The sequence below is a fragment of the Bos taurus genome, chromosome 3 (genome assembly GCF_002263795.3).
Source record: "Bos taurus isolate L1 Dominette 01449 registration number 42190680 breed Hereford chromosome 3, ARS-UCD2.0, whole genome shotgun sequence".
Lineage (NCBI taxonomy): Eukaryota > Metazoa > Chordata > Mammalia > Artiodactyla > Bovidae > Bos > Bos taurus.
Genome location: NC_037330.1, coordinates 95,608,770 through 95,629,341, shown reverse-complemented (window position 1 = coordinate 95,629,341; position 20,572 = coordinate 95,608,770). Strand labels below are relative to the sequence as shown.

General features: G+C 34.5%; 1 protein-coding gene across 3 annotated transcripts in view; it reads right to left on the bottom strand.

Annotated features, from left to right (window-relative positions):
- Window positions 1–20,572, bottom strand: part of FAF1 (Fas associated factor 1) — a 497,629-nt gene that overhangs the window by 219,756 nt on the left and 257,301 nt on the right. For 2 of the 3 annotated variants that reach the window (NM_001046318.1, XM_059884654.1), the window contains exon 8: window positions 7,119–7,205. The exons of the other annotated variant lie outside the window; for it this stretch is intronic. In NM_001046318.1, the coding sequence (NP_001039783.1) occupies window positions 7,119–7,205 (87 nt within the window). The remainder of the gene's footprint in view (window positions 1–7,118; window positions 7,206–20,572) is intronic. 3 annotated transcript variants of the gene reach the window in all.

Below are 20,572 nucleotides of genomic sequence, written 5' to 3'. Positions count from 1 at the left end.
GCATTATATAAGCTTTACATATAGGTAAAACCATATAGAATGGCTAATATTCAACATTTTGTCCTTGAAAAATGGCAATTTCATACAGTTCAAACTATTATGTTAATCCCTTTAATCTTCACAGCAGACTTTCAAGTGTGTTAACGTCATCTTCATTTTACAGATGAGGAAAATGAAGGTCATACAATAAACAACTTATCCAAGTGATAGCAATGTAGGGATGTGATGAACTTGGACTGGTCTGCTTGTTTCTCTCACACACACATGCACACACACAATTAAACACATGCTAATATAAATTCTCTTGGTATAGTGGCTCCTCACCTTCTAAATTTGCTAGTCTACTTACCAAGAAATATTGAGTTTTGATCATTTTTATTAGAAAGAAAATAAACCTGATTCTCAGTTTATAAAGTCACTATATCATATCAATTCATCATTTAGTTGTTTATTGTCACAGATGCCACCTGATCTGCCTCTTGAGAAATTTGTATGCAGGTCAGGAAGCAACAGTTAGAACTGGACATGGAACAACAGACTGGTTCCAAATAGGAAAGGGAGTACGTCAAGGCTGTATATTGTCACCCTGTTTATTTAACTTATATGCAGAGTACATCATGAGAAACGCTGGGCTGGAAGAAACACAAGCTGGAATCAAGATTGCCGGGAGAAATATCAATAACCTCAGATACGCAAATGACACCACCCTTATGGCAGAAAGTGAAGAGGAACTAAAAAGCCTCTTGATGAAGGTGAAAATGGAGAGTGAAAGAGTTGGCTTAAAGCTCAATATTCAGAAAACGAAGATCATGGCATCCGGTCCCATCACTTCATGGGAAATAGATGGGGAAACAGTGGAAACAGTGTCAGACTTTATTTTTCTGGGCTCCAAAATCACTGCAGATGGTGACTGCAGCCATGAAATTAAAAGGCGCTTACTCCTTGGAAGGAAAGTTATGACCAACCTAGATAGCATATTCAAAAGCAGAGACATTACTTTGCCAACAAAGGTTTGTCTAGTCGAGGCTATGGTTTTTCCTGTGGTCATGTATGGATGTGAGAGTTGGACTGTGAAGAAGGCTGAGCACCAAAGAATTGATGCTTTTGAACTGAGGTGTTGGAGAAGACTCTTGAGAGTCCCTTGGACTGCAAGGAGATCCATCCAGTCCCTTCTGAAGGAGATCAGCCCTGGGATTTCTTTGGAAGGAATGATGCTAAAGCTGAAACTCCAGTACTTTGGCCACCTCATGCGAAGAGTTGACTCATTGGAAAAGACTCTGATGCTGGGAGGGATTGGGGGCAAGAGGAGTAGGGGACGACAGAGGATGAGATGGCTAGATGGCATCACTGACTCAATGGACGTGGGTCTGCGTGAACTCCGGGAGTTGGTGATGATCAGGGAGGCCTGGCGTGCTGCGATTCATGGGGTTGCAAAGAGTCGGACACGACTGAGCAACTGATCTAATCTGATCTGATGTCAACTTGATGGAGCTCTGAACAACTCAGATGAGTGAATGTATAAAACACTATATTAAAAAAAAAACCCCAATACACTTTATCCTGCAGTGCATACAAAAATAAGGAAAACAGTTCTTACTCTCAATTTTTAGAATTTACATAAGGGAGGAACACAGGATACAAATTAAAATGTAGTTTAGACTTGTGTAATTTAACTTAAGGGGTATTTGGTTCCTTTTTCTGAGGAGCCATTTTTTCACCATCTGCTAGAGAAATTAGTTGTTTCCTCTTATATGATTCTATGTTTTGCGTTTACATAAACTTCAACCATCACTGTTTATATATCTGTCTCACACTGTACTTTGCAAACCCTGAGGAATAGGACTTCATCCTTGTAACTTTAAGGTCCAGTTTGTTTACTGGTGTAAAAGAGTTTTTTTCATGAATGTCAAATGAATGAATAGATGTATGGATGAAAAAAATAGTAATAGCCAAAGATTAACCATATATTAGACATTATCTAGTACAGATTACTTCAATCTTCAAAATAAATAAAGAAGTAACTATATTTGTAACTACTGGCTCTAAGTTTTACAAACTCGAGTAGGAGTATTATCTGTGTTTATGGTTATATAGACTGAGACTCAGAGAGGTTAATCAAGTTATTTGCACTCAGATAAGTAATGGAGCCAGGTGGGAGGGAATGAAGGATGAAAATAACAAAAATAAGGAAAAATAAAAATAATTTAAATAGAAACTAATTTCTAGGTTGGAGATGGTAACATGGGATACAGGCAAAGTTTCTGAAGGAAAAGTCTTGAAGAAAAGAAATAATTATTGAAGATATTGTGGGTAAAAGGAATAGTATGATAAAATACAGGAGTAGAGAACCAAGTATATCAGAAGAACAGCAAAATGAATATTTAGCTAAAGTGGAGATATACGTGGTATCATATTCAATCACTTATTCAAGAAACATTTATTGAGCAATTTCTCTCCAGTCACTCTGTCCCCAGCAGCTCTTGCCAGGCATCCCAGGCACGTGAGCCAGAGAGCTAGTGGGACACACCCTGCCTCCTCCCCTCCCTCACCCATGAAGCCCAGGCCAAGGCAATGACCTCCCCAAACAATCCCAGAATCTGCCTTCTCCCTAGCCTCGATTGCACCAAACTGGTGAGAACTGCCACCCCTTCTCGCTTTGGCCATTGCAGTTGCCTTCAGTTGGTCCACCTGCACCCACTCTGATTCCTCTATGACTCATTCTCATAAGGGAAAATAAACCCAGAAGGGCAGTTTTACACTAAAGAATGAAGGTTGTGAATGACAGCATAAAAATCTGTACATAAGTCAGCACATACTGGGTTGCCACTGAAGATAAATAAGTAAGGCTGATGGTGTGGTAGGTATGTGGTAATAGGGAGAGTGTGTACTGGGACAGAAGCTGCTATACAGTGGAGGGTGGGGATCCAGTATAAGGGGAATGTTTATAATTTGACACCTGCCAAAAACAAATCATTAGGAAGAAGTTACAGGAGAAAATGGCCTCCATCAGAAGGATGAAAGTAGACAGCATTCCCTCATTCACAAATTCTTTTTAATAATAATAAAAAAGGAATAAGTCATGTGTGTGACTTTCGTTTTATTGTTATTTCACAGAAAAGCCACTAGGTTTATTCTGTTTATAAATGATCTCATTTTCAATGTGAAAATATTTAATATTTAATAAGTAGTTTTCTGAGTCCTAACATATACCTAAAGACCTCTGGTCCTAGAATTCCTAATTTCTCAAATTCTGATTTAACATTGCTTAGCCAATGATGAAACTACAGATGATTACTATTAAAGAAAAAAGAGGAGGGGAGCACAACAAAAAGTATTAAAAACTGAAGGATTTTTCTTTCTTTGTATAAGTATTACTAAAACCTGGAGTTTTAAAAACTATATATATTCAAATTGTCTGCATTATAATAAGGTGCCTTGACATAATTCATAGAGTTAAAATCATATCTACTCTCTGGAAATCAAGAGTGTCCTGTTAAAGTATAAAATGAGATTTTGCCTACTTACAACTCCTTGTTCTCACAGCTGAACTGTCACAGCATGAAAACATTCCCCTACTGGTGAAGCTTTAGATACCTATTTCCCTGGTGAAAGAGCGCAAAAGGAACTACAAGAGTTATTGACAATTCATACAGTATCCCATGTCCCATTAGAGTACAACTATAAGCAAAGAAAATATTTTAACTCTGAAGGGAGATGGGGCAACAATGCTTTAAATGATTGTTAACTTCACTGAGTAGTGTTGGAAATGTCAAAAGACTGGTCTATCACGTTTGTAAGAGACTCAAGATTATACAAGAATCTAATTATAAGAAGTCTTTCTTTGTCCTGTTTGTTAAGTCAAAGGTTAATGAGAAGTACATTGAAGAAAACACCTTCTGCAGACTGCGAAGTATTTCTCATGGAACATAAAAATGTAAACCAAGAAATATTTTAATATAGTTCTTCACTAGTATCCTTTAAAAATAGCTTTACTGAGATGTAATTTACATGCCATAAAATTTTTTGAAATGTTTAATTCTATGATTTTTAGTAAATTTACAGAGTTGTACAGTCATCATCACAATCTAATTTTAGAACATTTCCATCATCCCGAACTATTAATTTCTTGATCTAAGATATTTCCATTAATTCACAGAAGCCACTGGTATCTAAAACTATTATATATTCAAAGCCACAGAAATTTCTGCAACTGAGCAGGAAAAGTATAAACTAATTTCACCTTTAATGACCTTTATAACCAATCCTCTACTCTGGCATTGGGAAGAAAATGTTCAGGTGCTTTCTCTGAAAGTTAAACCATCCTAAATATTCAGTTATGGCACACTGTCTTGGAAAGAAATTAATTATATTTTTGTTGGTAACACATTTCAGGCTGTTTACACAGCTGACATTTCTCAGCTGCACCCAATTCATGCCCTAAGCTGTGAGGACGATCTTATTTTGTAGCAGATGCCTCCACTTGAGTGATTTAAATAAGTATAAAAACACCATCGCCTGCAACAATATAGATTACAGGCACCAGCTTTACGAGTTTTTTATAGTCCTAATGAAAGAAAGGTTGCATGACATTTCTTTGGCTAGGATTTCTTTAAAAGACTACAATTATAAGCATTTTTTGCCAAGACTCAAGCACTGGAGCTAGTGGGTCTGCTATGGCACTGATTAAAAGCAGCCTGGCCTTAAACATCTTTGTTGTATCAAATCATGCAGATCAAGGCAACATCCTGCCAATGTGGCAACATATGCTCTGGGGAGGTACAGGCAGGCATCACTTCACGGGTTCTGGGACTAGGTGCAAATATGAAAAATGAGGCAGAAAGAATAAGGCTTCTTAATGGACATTCCCTCTTTACTTGGATTTCTAGTACCAAGTAAAGCACAGACGGGAAAAGAATGGTCCAGTGGTAAAAGGCGGTAAAAATCTGCCTACCAAAGCGGGGGATCCAGGGCAGGAAACTAAGCCCGTGCTCCACAGCTACTGAGCCCACACACTTTAGAGGCCATGCTTTGCAACAAGAGAAGCCTCTACAATGAGAAGCCGGAGCACCGCAACTAGAGAGTAGCCCCTGCTCATCACAACTAGAGAAAGCCAGTGCATAGCAACGAAGACCCAGCATAGCCAAAAATAATAAATAAATAAAATTAAAATATATTAAGTACTATGTTACAGAGGAATATATTGCATTTCACTGATTTGCCTATCGCTCTTGGAACTTGCTCTGATAAGCCCACTTCAGCTTGGTGTCCATAAAGATGGAGCCCATGAGCAACTGACTTTTCCAACCCTATTAAGTCCCACATTTCTGGACTTTATTATCTTGAACCAGACAATTATTTTTTGTTTTAAACTTACAGAAATTTTCAAATGTATACAAAACTTGAGAGTATAGTATAAAAAAATCAAATATACACATTAACTATCTTTAACAATGATCAGTTTGGATTTATGAATATCCCCACTCACTCTTCCAACACAAGAGGTTATTTTGAAGCAAATCTCAGGTACCGTTTCATTTATGTAAACCAGTCAATTCTTGCCCATGATCACTCTCTGAGTTATGTTAATATTAAGTTACAATACTGACTCCCATTTATTGTCTACTATGAACAGAGTATTTGTATTATTGCTAATCTTCATTACAATGCTTTAAATAAGTGAGGTATCTGAAACTCAGTGACACACTCCATCTTAATAATTTTCTTCTATTAATGATATAAATTGTAACAGTTTATTAGACAATGTTGAGAACATTCTGGTTTCTTCATATCTTCTCAGGTAAACAAAAAGCTATCATTTATATACTTAGTTTCTTTATTTTATAAAAATAAATGTATCATATTTTCCATCAAATTTCTCAAACAGGAAAAAAAACACACTAAAAACAACAACCACATTCTTACCACTTAGCCATGGACAATCATCAATAATTATAATGACATACTATAATGTCAATGTCAAAATTAACAGTTTATAAATAAGTGTAAGTGCCTATATGTAAATAATTTTTTTCTGAAGGGTTCACTTAAAAAACAAGTTTTGCTAATTTCTGGTAATTTTTGAAGTTTCATAATCCACAAAGCATTTTCCAAAGGCACAATATTTAGATTGTGGAATAATTAGACTCAAGTAGCATCTACATAAACAAATTGTTTAAAAATGTTACTGTCTTCCACAAAGAATTCCTTTAGACTAAAGTATATGATGGTGGTGCTAAGAGAGAAGTGGTAATTACTATTATGACAAAATGTAATATTATTCTGACAAATGTAATATTTAGAACATAAGAAAACATAATTAAACTCTTAGCCATAATCATGTATTTGGATATTTATTGTTGTAATATGTTTACAAAATCTTAGCATCTTTTTAGCCCTATTTATTTTAAAAATAAGACTCACTTCAAAATTCTTGAAAGATTCTAATTTTTTCCTTAAAAATACTGGTTAGAACAATCAAGACTGTGGATAAAAGCAGCCAAATGGCCTCCTCAATGATAAAATTTACTCTCTTAGGAAAGAATAATCACTGGAAACAAGACAGAGATAGGAAAGGTTTCAAAATTTACAATAGGAAATTACTATGAGTAGATGTAATAATAATTAAAAATTACAAACTAGGTCTTTTCTTTCAGTTTTTTATGGCAGTGAAAATTATGAGTATGTTTAAGAATAGAGTGTGATTAATATTAACTATAAAAATTAACTTTTTAAAGTATAGCTCTAACTATGGGAAATGCAGTTATAAAATTAAATAAAATGATTAAATTGATTTTGAAGTATCTGTAACTTAGGAAAAAAATTTTTGTGTTTGGAACATTTCATTAGAAATATCTGAATATTTGTATTTTTTTCATCAAGGAAAAACTTAAGTCAAATCAAGCAGCATAAAGTTCCTGATACTGATATTGTAACATCATCAAGAGAATGCTGATATATTTGGCTTATGACACTAGTTCTGCAAGTGAATGCAAATGATTTATAAAAATTACTTCCATGGATACAAAGCATTTGATTTCCACTTAATATCATGGCCAATTAGGCTGAAAATGACAAAAGAGAGAGGAGGACATAAAACTGACAATTCAACTGTCACTTACGGAGTCATCTGTGGCAGAAGTTGGCCAGCCCTCCCATAACTGATGGCGAACAGGGATACTCGTGAGGTCATACACATTTCTCTTTACCTATAAAAAGAAATAAAACAATTAAAATAGGGTTTCCACATGACTTATGATAGCTGCTAGTCAATTTATGGGATACACTGTGTTTCCTCTGTTCTCTTCTAGATTTAAAACAAGAATTTGAAACTAGGAAAACACAAATCATAAAAAATTTTATTAAATAAAACTAAACCAAATTTAAAAGCAGATTCTCAATGAAGGTTAAATGAAGTAACAGTTCAAGCCATATTCTCCTACCTCACCTTGCTGATTATTTTTATAATCCTGGATGGCTTCAAGTTTCTTTTCAGTCAAAAAAGGGTAGTAGTTTCTTTCCCAGCAGGGTGAAAGGAAAAACCTGGAGTTTCCTTTACTGTTTTATGTACATTTCAAGGATACAATACTTAATAATAAAGCTGTACAGGGTATATTTTTTTGAAATCACCCCAAATTAGAAACTATTTTAAGAAAATATTTATTACCTGCTGCTGCTGCTGCTGCTGCTAAGTTGCTTCAGTCGTGTCCAACTCTGTGCGACCCCAGAGACGGCAGCCCATCAGGCTCCCCCGTCCCTGGGATTCTCTAGGCAAGAACACTGGAGTGGGTTGCCATTTCCTTCTCCAATGCATGCAAGTGAAAAGTGAAAGGGAAGTCGCTCAGTTGTGTCCGACTCTTAGCGACCCCATGGACTACAGCCTACCAGGCTCCGCCGTCCATGGGATTTTCCAAGCAAGAGTACTGGAGTGGGGTACGTTGCCTTCTCCATTATTACCTGAGGGCTATCCATTAATATATTATTTAGGCCCTTCCCCCAAAGAAGATATAGTACTGATAGTTTTTATTTTAAATAAGATAAAAGTTGAAAACTATTTTTTTCAACATTTAATATTATACTTTGAAACTACTTATCTATTTATAGCCATACCACACAGCTTGTGGGATCTTCTCCACCAGGGATTGAACCTGAACCCACAGCAATGAAAGCATGGAGTCTTAACCACTAGACCGCCAAGGAATTCCCAATACTTTTTAACTTTAACGGAGAGGACACAAGTAATTATCAGAATGAAGTACTGGAAGGTTAAACTCTTATTCAGTAATTATCATATCCTTTTTTAGCTTTTTTCTCTAAACAGGTTACAAAAATTCTCTTTCATTCCATATTTCCAAATACATGATCAAATCATTAAAATGACTAGATCATCCATCTTAGCTAACTCTTCATGTAAATTCTGAGATTAACATATTGTAACAGTGAAACTAATTTTGAAATGTTGCACATAAGACATTCTATAATATGATTTCCATGTGGAAAAGAAGCAGCGTTCATTCATGTTTTTAAAACGCAGAAGGCTGAAATATCACGTTGTCCAATTACAGCATTTCTGTATCACATTACTGTTTATTATACATAAGCATATCTAAGTTACACTTCCAATGAAATGGAGAAATATATTCACTGGGGAAAGAAAGAAACAAAACAAAACCTGGAACTCAATCTATTTTTATCTCTAATATACACCTGTGAAAAAAAGACTTAGTAAATGAGAACTGTGAAGCTTGGGGGCATGGCTTGATCCCCACTCAATTCAAACGAACAGCTTTTTCCCCCAAGATTCTTAGCAATGGCCAGTCTACCATGCAGTATTTTGTTTATGGTCAGTCATATCAAGTTTGGACATTTTCGCTAGTCATTATTAACCCAACAATTTAACAAAATGCAACTGGACTAACCTCTTACCACCTGCACTAGCTAAGACTATTCTGTCATGCTTAAACATTAGTGCTCTTAAGAGGAAAGGTGTTCCATAAAGCCAAAGTATTATTATTATTGTTTATTAATAAAAGAAAGGGAGAGGACAGAAGATGGGAGTATGAGGAAACTTTAAGCCACAAGTCAAAAAATTCCTTTCTTAGAGTTAGTTTTAATTATGTTGTCTAGAGACACCAAGGGTCAGCAGTTATTCTTGGAAGGCGGAGGGGAAGGCAGGGCAAATATTTACATCTGTTGGAAAGGTGGCAAGGCTACCTCTGCATTGGAGAATATACACAAATACTGTGAGTTGAATATATAAACGAGTAACTCTGGAGTGGAATTCCTTAAATTCCATCTTAATTCCAAAACATAACAATACGGTATTATGAAATAAACAGTATTTTTCTTCTTTCATTAACTCATCTGTAACTGCACTGAATGAATAACATTCCTTTGCTATTCTAAGCCTGAAAAGCATGTTCTGGCTATAGTGTTATGTTGGTATAAAGCACAACGCCAGACTGATGTGCTGAACAAAAGTGATCAAAGTTAGAGTAATGTTAGCCATTGCACAAGTATTTGGCTTCATTGTTCTCCCCAGAATGACATCTGTTAAGCAACTTGTCATAGAACAAACTGGTTAATGCAGAAAGAACTTGGCTGAGAGGGTACAACATAAAGCATATTAGGCTAATGTTTGACTGTTTCAATGGAAAAGCTAAGTTCACAGTGTTTCTGAAATTAAGCCAAAAGAATCTTGTGCTAAACCATAATCACTAAACAATATACCTGAAAACAAATTAGTTTTTCGAAAATAATTTCATGTTTATCAGTGCTAAAATCATAGGAAGATTTTACCAGTATATGGAAGAAAGACAAATGATAAGATAGCAAAGGTACAAAATGAGTGATGGTTTTATAAATATAGATAAAAATATTCTTTTGTCTTTATTGATGGCTTTAAATTTTCAGTGACATTCCTGCAGGAAAGAAAAAATCAGAAATATATACAAAATAAAAATTGTTCTTTTAAAAAATTAGTATTCTAGGAAAGCTGAAGGACAAAATATACCTAATTATAAAACGACGCAGATGGATTTAAGGTCATCATGAATCAAATGCAGGACAGAGTTTTCTCAGAGAGAGAAGGATGAAGGAATGGAGGAAGGAGAAAGCAAAGACTTAAGGCAAGGGGAGAAGTGAAGGGCGGGAGACGGGGGAAGGTTGAGATTGATTGATTTGAGAGATTTAAGAGCTCTTCAGAGACGCAGAAAGAACACACACACAGACTAAGTTGCTGTAGCTGGCATGCTCAGCTGCCATTACTGTGCTACTTCTGCTGGAGTTTCATCTTTAGAGATTTGTGTTAAATTCCAGTTAAGGACAAGTGGCACTTCACAGGGTAACATTTCCTAAGGGCCCTTTTGTCTTACATACTTTCTTTGATCAGCTTTGGCTCAAGATCATTCTGAATCTTCATAATCTTTTCAATTCTTGTTATGCATTAAGCTCTAAATCTATGAGATTTTAGGCTGCTAAACTACATAAATGTTTCAATTAGTTCTGAAAAAACTTAATGAAAGCTTTGATTACCAGCTGAACATTAAAATTATGTTACAAACTACACTGTATTTGGATCAAAGGTTCTAGATTGACAACAGATTTTCCAGAGCTTATTTTCCAGATTTTCTAAAAGAACAGTTTCATTTCTCTGCCTTCAGTTGTTTGTGACTAAGAAAAACATATTTGAATCAGATTACCCTGAAATAGTACAGAATTAATGCAGTATTGATTCATTTCCTTATTATTTGTTTTTCACTGTTAATAAACATTTATTTATATATAATAAATACTATAAGCAATGATCTCCACTTCAAACTTCATATTTCCTCACTGTGGAAACTTCAGTGATACACACAGCACTGGGAAAAAAGACTACTTTATTACAACCTGCTCAATATATAATTATATAAAGACATTCATATCCCACAAAGCTTTGAGTTCCATACATTTTTAAACAGTTTTATACTTTGGTTAAATTTTATCAGAATTTCTTAGACAGTTCCTCTTCTAAAGGCTAGATTTTGAGGTTGAGGTTTTAGATTAGCCTTAAATGACCCATTTGCATCTATTCAAACTGAAAAACATAAAAACTGGTAGACAACTTTGTCAGCTATATTTTATAGCAAAATGTTGTGAACTTTACATTGGACACACTACTGAAAAATATTTTAAGGAAGTTTAAATTTCATTCAGGTATTATTCACGTTAAAGAAGATTCTGATAATGTTACACAAAAGTCACAAAATTTGAGTTACTGTGGCATAATACGAGACAGAAAACTAAATTTCTAGTCCCAATTCTACCCAGCTGTTATTGTGGTACCAACTGGTAGAAACTGAGACCAGTTTATTCAATATTAGAAGAGAACAAAATGAGCTCATTGCTAACTTTCTAAGCTCTAAAATTATTTGATTTTTTGGAAAAGACTGGAGTTAATCCTAGGTACAGGAAAAGAAGAGCTAAGTACATTTAAGATATGCAAGTAAAGAGGGAAAGTTTAAAACCATTAAGGCTAGAAAATGAAAGAAAAATAGTAAAGAGTTAATAAATACAACACATCAAAAAGGAAAACAGCAAATAATTTCAGTTAAGAAATCCAGACATATAATAAACATTTTAAGTGAATTTTTTTCTTGAATAAAGAAAAGTCTTAGTTTTTGCTTTTAATTATACTAAAAAGTCTTAGTTTTTTTTTTTTTTTTAAAGAAAAGACTCAATATATTTTCCCCTCAAGAGATCTCATTTAAAAGTAAAGCTTACTGGTTTACTTACATACTAGTTTCCCAAATAATTATTTCATCAACCAAACAGGCTAAGTGTTGCCAGAATACTAAAAGCAGAGTGATACAAAAAGTTCTATTAATTTATTTCAGCATTTAAAAAATTTTGAAATCTGGCCTATGAATTTTCACATATCAAATAGTTTAAAATAGCAAAAAGTAACATACAAAATATTGAATTGCCATGGGCTTAGAACAGTTATCAGTTTGTTAGCACTTTAGTTTCTAGATTTTCTGAATTAAGAATACCTTGACAAATGACAGCCCTTACAAAAAAGCACCCTGAAACTACATACATTTATCTCCTCTTATCAATCTTAAAAGAGAAAGACCGTTGGGAATATTAGAACCTAAGCTTATTCAAATGTTAAAAGTATCAAAATCTGAACTGCAAGTAATTCACACCATCAAATGATGTTCCAGTTGAGTTTGCTAAATAATAACTGCACCAAACAAATAAGTATCTGTGTGTGATTAAAATAAGACACACAGACTAGGCTTAGTTCCAGTTTCTTAGCAATCACTGGTGCTCAGAAAGGCTTACAATAGGAAACCAATCACTTCTGATCCAGACTGGGTTTTGAACATATACTTCATATCTAAGGACTTTTTTCTTTTTTTTTTAATATACTGTACACTCGATGCAGTTGCACATGGATCTGTTTTACTATGATGCAAGTTAAAATCCTCCTAAAAATACTTCTTGAACAAAAACACTTGAAACCGGATGGTGCAAGGGGAATGAGAAGGTGGCATCAGTAATCAAATGTTAATTAGCAGGCTTTTTTCCCCTCTTCCCTCAGGGCTGGCCTGTGTTGGAGAATTCAAATCAGAAATCAATGCTCCAAGTGTTTAACTATTACTTCTTCTCATTAACCATTTAAGAGACTCAGCAATTCTTTCCTCATAAAAAAAAAGTAACTCAAGACATTTCTTTTTCTCAAATACCATCTTTCCAGAAAACAATGAAGATATTGTTTGAAGAAAACTATAAAATTGGTGGCTTTCAATCAGGCTTTGGACTGCATTTTGTTCTATTAAAACATTTTTTTGGCTGTAGCTGAATTCTTCATTCCAACAACTGTAACTAAGTTTTGCTTTGTAACATACTTTAAAACTTATTTCACTTCTTACTTGTCTATAAAGAAGTCTGACAACTGGCATCTTAAGCAATTACTGGGAATGATGACAATAAAGCTAATCAAATATGGAAACTAGTTTGAATGCATATAGTTAGATGGATTTTATCCAGCCTGATAAACTATCATGGATAAGATTTAACACTTTCAACATGGTTATACTCATAATATCCTATTCTAAAAGTTTGGTGTGGGTGAAAACGATACAAAAATTGCAGTGGTAGGTCATAAAATAAACGAACTAATGGTCATAAAGTTATTAAAATTAATTCATATCTTTATACACACACACACACACACACACACACACACACATATATATATATATATTTAGTGTTCTTGCCTGGGGAATTCCATGGATAGAGGACCCTGAAGGGCTATAGTCCATGTGGTCACAACGAGTCAGACATGACTAAGTGACTAACATATATATCTATCTATCTGTCTATCTATCTATCTTTAGTTAAAGGGTAAGCCTGGATTTTAAGAAAAGAGAACTTGTAAAGAGTGAAGAAAATGTTTATAAATGGCCAAGGTTAAGTATGTTTCATAAATAGAAAAGATGCTAAATTTTAAGACTTTTGGGGGGCAAAAAAGGTTTAGAGAAATTGTGAAGTTATAGAAGTTGAAGTTATAAACAACAACAACACTACAAAGGGGAACAATCATTTTTCTGCATTTGTGACTCTCAGTGTGTGGTGCCTGATACTAATACAAATAGTATTAGTATCACCTGGAAACTATTAGAAATGAAACTCCAGGGAATCCACCTAAGGCCTAGTACACTGGAAATGCTAGGACCCAACAGTATATGTTCTAACAAGCATTCTAGGTAACTCTTACCAAGATTTGAGAGTTACAGGCTCTCCTAGATGGCCATGCCTTTCTAATTTACTGATTCTAGAGTTCTTTAAACTCCTGCCTGAGGTAGCTAGTCCTTTTGAGAATGAACATGATTAATAATGATTTGTTATAGAAATTCTAGAAATGCTATCACTTTTATGATGATAAAGTAATTATTTTTTATGAAACAAGATGCCAGTCCAGGTTCAATGCACGATGCTGGATGCTTGGGGCTGGTGCACTGGGACGACCCAGAGGGATGGTATGGGGAGGGAGGAGGGAGGAGGGTTCAGGATGGGTTCTTAAATTTGTAAGGAATATGTTAAATTTAAAAAAAAAAAAAAAAAGAAGAAAAAAAAAAAGAAAGTAATGAGAGATGGTACTATGTCACTACAGACTCCACAACACTGACATAACTGATAAATAGTAATCTTCATCACTGAAAATCTGTGTTAATCTTCAGTTCTTCTGCCTTAAGATTAAGTGTTATTGCTTTTTGGTTATAATATATATTTGGGCATTGCAATAAAACTGCAAATCCACAATAAATGACCTATTGGTCATACTAAATAAACTTAGAAGGCACCTGTACCTGTCAGTTGAACTGAGGAAATGCCCCTGAACACCAGAGAACTGTTTGAAGCAAAGGAAAGACTAAACAGTTTCTGGTTTGTTTTTTTGGTCTCTCTCATAGGCAAGCTGAAATAAGACCCACAGGAAAAACAGTGGGAGGTTAACCTCATATCAGTCAGTAAAGACCTTATCCTAGAAGATAATATTTCCTCTCTGTACCTTATGGAAACAGTGAGAGTGAAATCTTTCCAACAATAGCCTAATAGATACCAGAGAGGTGAATGTTTTTTATTGTCCTCAATGAATAACACATCAGTCACTCATTAAATGCTCTTAAAATTTCTCCTTTTAAAATGAAATAAATTAATTTAAAAATTCTTCCATGAAGAAAAACACTAAGTAAAAAGTCAATCTTAGGAATAATGGAGTAATTACAAGAACATTTTAAGGAGTCCTATTTAAATCTTAAAATGTTTTGTTAAAGTTCAATTTTATGTACAACTTTAAAAATTGGTCACATAAATCAAGAAATACTTGTATATCAGGAACACTGATTTTTAAGTCTGAACTTTAGTAGATAAACCATTTGCTATGTATGTCAGAAGCATTATACGAGTTAATGTTTAAAGACATAATCATACATGTAAGCCAAATATTTAACTACAAAGATATTCACTGCAGTCTGTTTATTATTACACACACACAGACACACAATTGGCACAAATTTAATATCTGATAATGAGATAGTTAAATAAATAAATACCATGCAGCCATTAAAACGATGATGTAGAACTAGGGTCAGCAAAGTGCAGCCTATAGGCCAAATTCAGCCTGCTGTTTGTTTCTATAAACGAAGTTGTATTGGAACACCGCTACCTCCATTTGTTTACATACTGTCTGTGGATGCTTTTGGCACTACCATGAGGGCAGACTTAGTAGATGCAACAGAGATCACACGCCCTGCAATGCCTGAAATATTTATTATCTAGCCCTTTTTAGAAAAAGTTTACTGACCCTACCTAGAAGAATATTTAATAACATATAAAGTTTTTACATATTAAAGAAAAACCAAGTTACAAAATTATGCTCATTTCTATTTATTAAGCTATACACATATATATACAAAAGTGAAAAGTGAAAGTGTTAGTTGCTCACTCGGACTCTTTGCGACCCCATTAACTGTGGCTCCCCCAGGCTCCTCTGTCCATGGAGTTCTCCAGGCAAGAATACTGGAGTGGGTTGCCATTTCCTCCTCCAGGGGATCCTCTCTCACCAGGGATCAAACCCGTATCTCCTGTATTGGCAGGAAGATTCTTTACTGCTGAGCCACCAGAGAAGCCCACCTGACACATGACTGTAACATGTAAGAATTTTCCGTTAAGACCATTTACACTTACTCTAAATGGTGAGCATTATACGGTAACAAAAGTGATCAACCAAGGTTACTCTCTCTCGTAACTGAGCCTTTTTATACCTGTTGCGCTGTAACAGGCAATGAAGAGCAGTTACAGGCTGTCAATTTTGTACTGCAGAGGAAAGACAACTACAAGATCTGTGACTTACTGTTTCAGTGACTGAATGCTGCCTTCACAGTAAGAGGGCAGTTCCTGGTGTCACACATAGCTGGGAAGAAATAGCAAGATAAAACATACTCAAGGAAAATAAGTCAAGGTAAAAGAAGAATACTTAAAACAGTAAAATAAACTTTATCGTGTGAGGGTTGGCAAAAACTTCCTTGTATAAACTTTTGCTGAATGCCTTCTGAGTTTCTACCCAACACTAATGTTAAGACTTTTGTCTGGAATAAAAATATAGGAAGACTGCTGCTTCTACTTTGTCTATATACAGTAAACAAATCAATTATGTCCTGTCTTGTTATTCAAGTATTTCCTTCTCTCAACAACTGGGCACTGTCACCAATCCCTCTTCTGTGCTTTGGATCTGGACAAGTGAAACTCTGATTAGATATTTATTTGCAACCTCATTAAGTTCTAAAATGAAATTTCATCTATAGGGAAGATGACACAGGGCAATGCTATTAATCTATTCTGCCAATTTGTTTTTCATAGAACTATATTTTCTTTTAAATTTTACACACAGATAGATTAAACTACTTGCCTTGCAAATGTCATTCACTTAGTTAATGCCTAAATCAGGATGATAATGTAAATTTAGAAATATCTTTTTAATCTATTTCTTGTTAAGAAATTTTTTTTTCCCTTTAAAGAACCAATGCCTCTATAGAAACTTCAAAATTTTTTCAGATGCTGGCAATCTTTCAGTTTTGGTGAAGACTCATCTTTATATTATGATAAAGACTGTGTGTATCCTCCCCCACTCTGGTAGCACCAACAATGATGCTTAGACATAATGTTTATGTTTGCTTTGCTGCTTTCTGTTGCCTATCCAGGACTTTGTCTTTCTCTGAGACGCTGAAAAAAGTGGTGGGAACTATCAGCAATGGAACCTCAGTCTATAATCAGGTCTCTTATAATTTTATCTTTTCTTGTTAACAAAAAAATTCAAAAAACAAAGACAACAAAGAGACTTAGTGTTGGGGTCTGCCATGAATACTAAAGTGCCTGGGGGTGTGGCTCATCAAGGGAAAATAAACCATTCAAGTCACCCACATCAAGGAGAAAGTTTGGGAACAACTAGGCCAGTGTTTGCATTTGGGGCCCTGGAGTCAGGAGACTTACATTTCCCTTCCCTCTGCTTAACCAAGGCACCAGAGACAACCTATTTAACCTCTCCTTCTGGAAATATTAAGCAATCATCAAAGAACAGCTCTGTGAAATATTTTAAAATGTGTCTAGTCAGGTTTTCTGATTTTAACTTGCTATTTTCCAAGATCAGCTTAATGCTGTCATTACTTTCTCTGAGAGAAATGTGGGTGGAAAGGCAGGAAGTATATCTTAAGAAAAGTAGCTGCCTTGGCCAAGAGCAAAGTTACAGTAAGAGCATGGCCATCAAAATCACAAACCTAGTTAATTTTAGATGAATGAGGAAGAGTTAGAAACTGGTTCCAAATAACAATTTAATTAAACCTTTCAAAGTGAATTGACATCATGAATGAAAATCTAATACAGTACAATAAACTTTAAGGACTGACGATGCCAATGCTCAGATGCTCCATACAGTTGGTTTTTAATTAAGGAAGTTAAAATCGCACCCCAACGATTTCACTGTTAGGACTGACCCTGAAATGTAAATGTAATTATTTTATAAAAAATAAAACAGGGATACCTTAGCATCATCTCTTAATGTATTAAAATCAGAAAATCTTTAATCACATGATTTATTAAATAAACAGGCATTCTAAACAAACAGCCTGAAGTCTCCTGTTTAAAAAAAAATTTACTCCTATTTATTCATTAACAAAGCTATTGCTTAGCTCATCCCTGCCATAACCTACTCTATTCAAAACCATATGGGAAAGGACATTAAAAAACCGCCACAAACCATGGACTTCTGGTATTAGTGCTACACATTGCATACCCCTATTCATTATTCTACCTCCCTTGTTTAATCTATCATTAAGATTCAGTGACCCTACACTAAATTTAAAGCAGATCCTTCCTTCCTCCCATGCCTAAATTCACATACTTTTCTAGTTGGGGATGCCCTCAAGTATTAACAACTCTACGGGGTTTCTCTAATCTCAGCTCTGAACTATGTCATGCTATAGAACCAAGAAATTGCTGTTTTACATCTCTAACTATGAAGACTTCCATAAAAAAGGACCATATAATTTACTTAATAAGATAAAGGGAGAAAAATCACCATTTAATAAGTATTTTTTTTTCATTGAATATAGTAGAAAAGGTACATGGAGACATTATTATACACTGTGTTGTCTTAAAAGTGAATAATACTTCAACTGTATTCATCACAGAATTTAGAGTTTTAAATAATGATGAAAATGTTAGGGATTGACTATCTTAATAAATGGAAAAAACATTGTTTAAATGTATAATTGATAAAATAATCATTTTGGGGGCAAAGAGATTTCAAGAAATTAAGCACTATAATATTTCTAGGACATATTCAATTTCATTTTCAAATTACAAACAAAATATCTAGCATACAGTGTGGCAAAATAAGGGATAAGGAATTGTGTATATGATAGCCTACCAGCTGCTAATAGAACTTTCTGTGATGACAGAAATGTTCTGTATCTGTCCTATCCAATAGGGTGGCCACGAGCCCCACGTGGCTACTGAGCACTTAAAACACACCTAGTGTGACTAAGAAAAATGACTTCAAATTTCATTTCACTTTAATTAATTTAAATTTACATATGTGGCTAGTAGTTACCCTATTGGACAGTGGATTAAGAAGGTAGAGAACATAGACCCACACAAAAATATACCGTTGATGTTTACTATACTATATATAGGGCTTCCCTGGTGGCTCAGTGGCAAAGAATCCATCTGCCAATGCAGGAGACATGGGTTTAATCCCCCGGTGGGGAAGATTCCCTGGAGAAGCAAATGGCAACTCACTTCTGTATTCTTGCCTGGGGAATCCCACGGACAGAGGAGCCTGGCGGGCTACAGTCTATAGGGTCACGAAAGAATCAACACAACTTAGCGACTAAACAACAACAACAACATACTTCATATAAAATATATACTATATGTACCTACTGTATATTTAAACATGCTTTAACACATTATTTCCTTACAGTCTTTTAGCCATAGAGGTAGAAACACTGTGCTAAACTGATTTTTTACTTATTCTTTTACTATTTTTAATAGGAACTATATGCATTAGTACCACAAAATTGAAAGAGTAGTGATAGAATACATATAATCATAACCTGAAAAAAAGAGCAATAATAAAATACAAAATAATTAAATATCAGATAGTAAAAATACACTGTAGTTAAAGAAATAAGTTTATAACTCACATAACTGCCACATTATATTGGTCTAATTATTCATCAATTCATGCATTCATTTACAAAACAGTTACCAGGGAACAACTACAATGATGTAGATGTGACTAAAATAATTCATGTTAACTGTGCATCTGGCGGTTTTATTTTATTTAAGTGAGTGATGATTCAAACTTAATCATTCTTTTGGGAGGAACTCATACCAGCAGAGTGGAAAAGACAGGTGTAATGAATGCCATAACAGTACCAGTCTCACACTCTGTCCCTTATTGACTCAGTAAGTTCTTACCAGCATCTATCACTTAAGTCATTACAACGTAACAAAGAAAGTGGTGGACAGACAAGATGCAGACTTTCACACTCCCTTAAGGAACCAAATCTAGTTGGGAAGAAAATGTGTAAATAGTTATGTACAACACAAATACACTTGTTACAGGATTTTTATTTTAAAGCTAAGATTTTTATTTTAAAAGTGAATAACTGAACATATGAGTTAAAAATTACAGATGGGACTGAGAGTTAAGATATACACATAAAACTCTTGCCTCCTTACAAAAAGCACTTCATTCCTTATATTAAGTGCTAAAAATTAGGGTGTCAGTAAAAAAATATTTTAAAAGAAATATGTAATCTACTGCTAACAAAGTGCTAGGAGAATCTCTCACTGGACTTATAAGCAACAGATATACATGTTCTAGTTTAACAACATTCAATGAGTGCTAATAATTCATGACCATTCATTTAGTTGGCTACACAGTCAACAAATATTTATTGAGTGTCTACTAAGAGGAAGGCACTATTTTGTAGTGGTTACTGAGAAAACAAAGTCTCTGCCTTCACGGAGCTTACATTCATTCTATATAGTAGGTGCATAGTGAAGGGAGTAGTGAGAAAGGACAGAGAAAGAAATGTGAATATATAAACAAGATAATTTCAGAATTAGGTTAAGTTCTATGAAGAACGATATTAGAATCCTTATAGTCATTCTCTATTTCTTGGACAGGTTGAATCCTGAATGAGAAGGTACAAATCCCAGAAAGAATGTTCCAGGCAGAGAAAACATGAAATGCAAAGTTTCTGTGAGATGTTTTACATATATGTATATATTCTCTAACTCTTACTATCAACTTCAATGATGCTTTTATTTTCTTTACAGAAAATGCAACTGAGGATAATAACTCTTCAAGTAAGAACCAGAAGCAAAACTCAAAAGGAAAATTATGGGACATCGAGGCATTTTATCTTTTTTAACTACTTATGATATTTTCCTCCAAAACTGAAACTAGAAAAGTTTTCCAGTCCATCATTACTCCACCCCTATTCCTTACCAAAGAAAT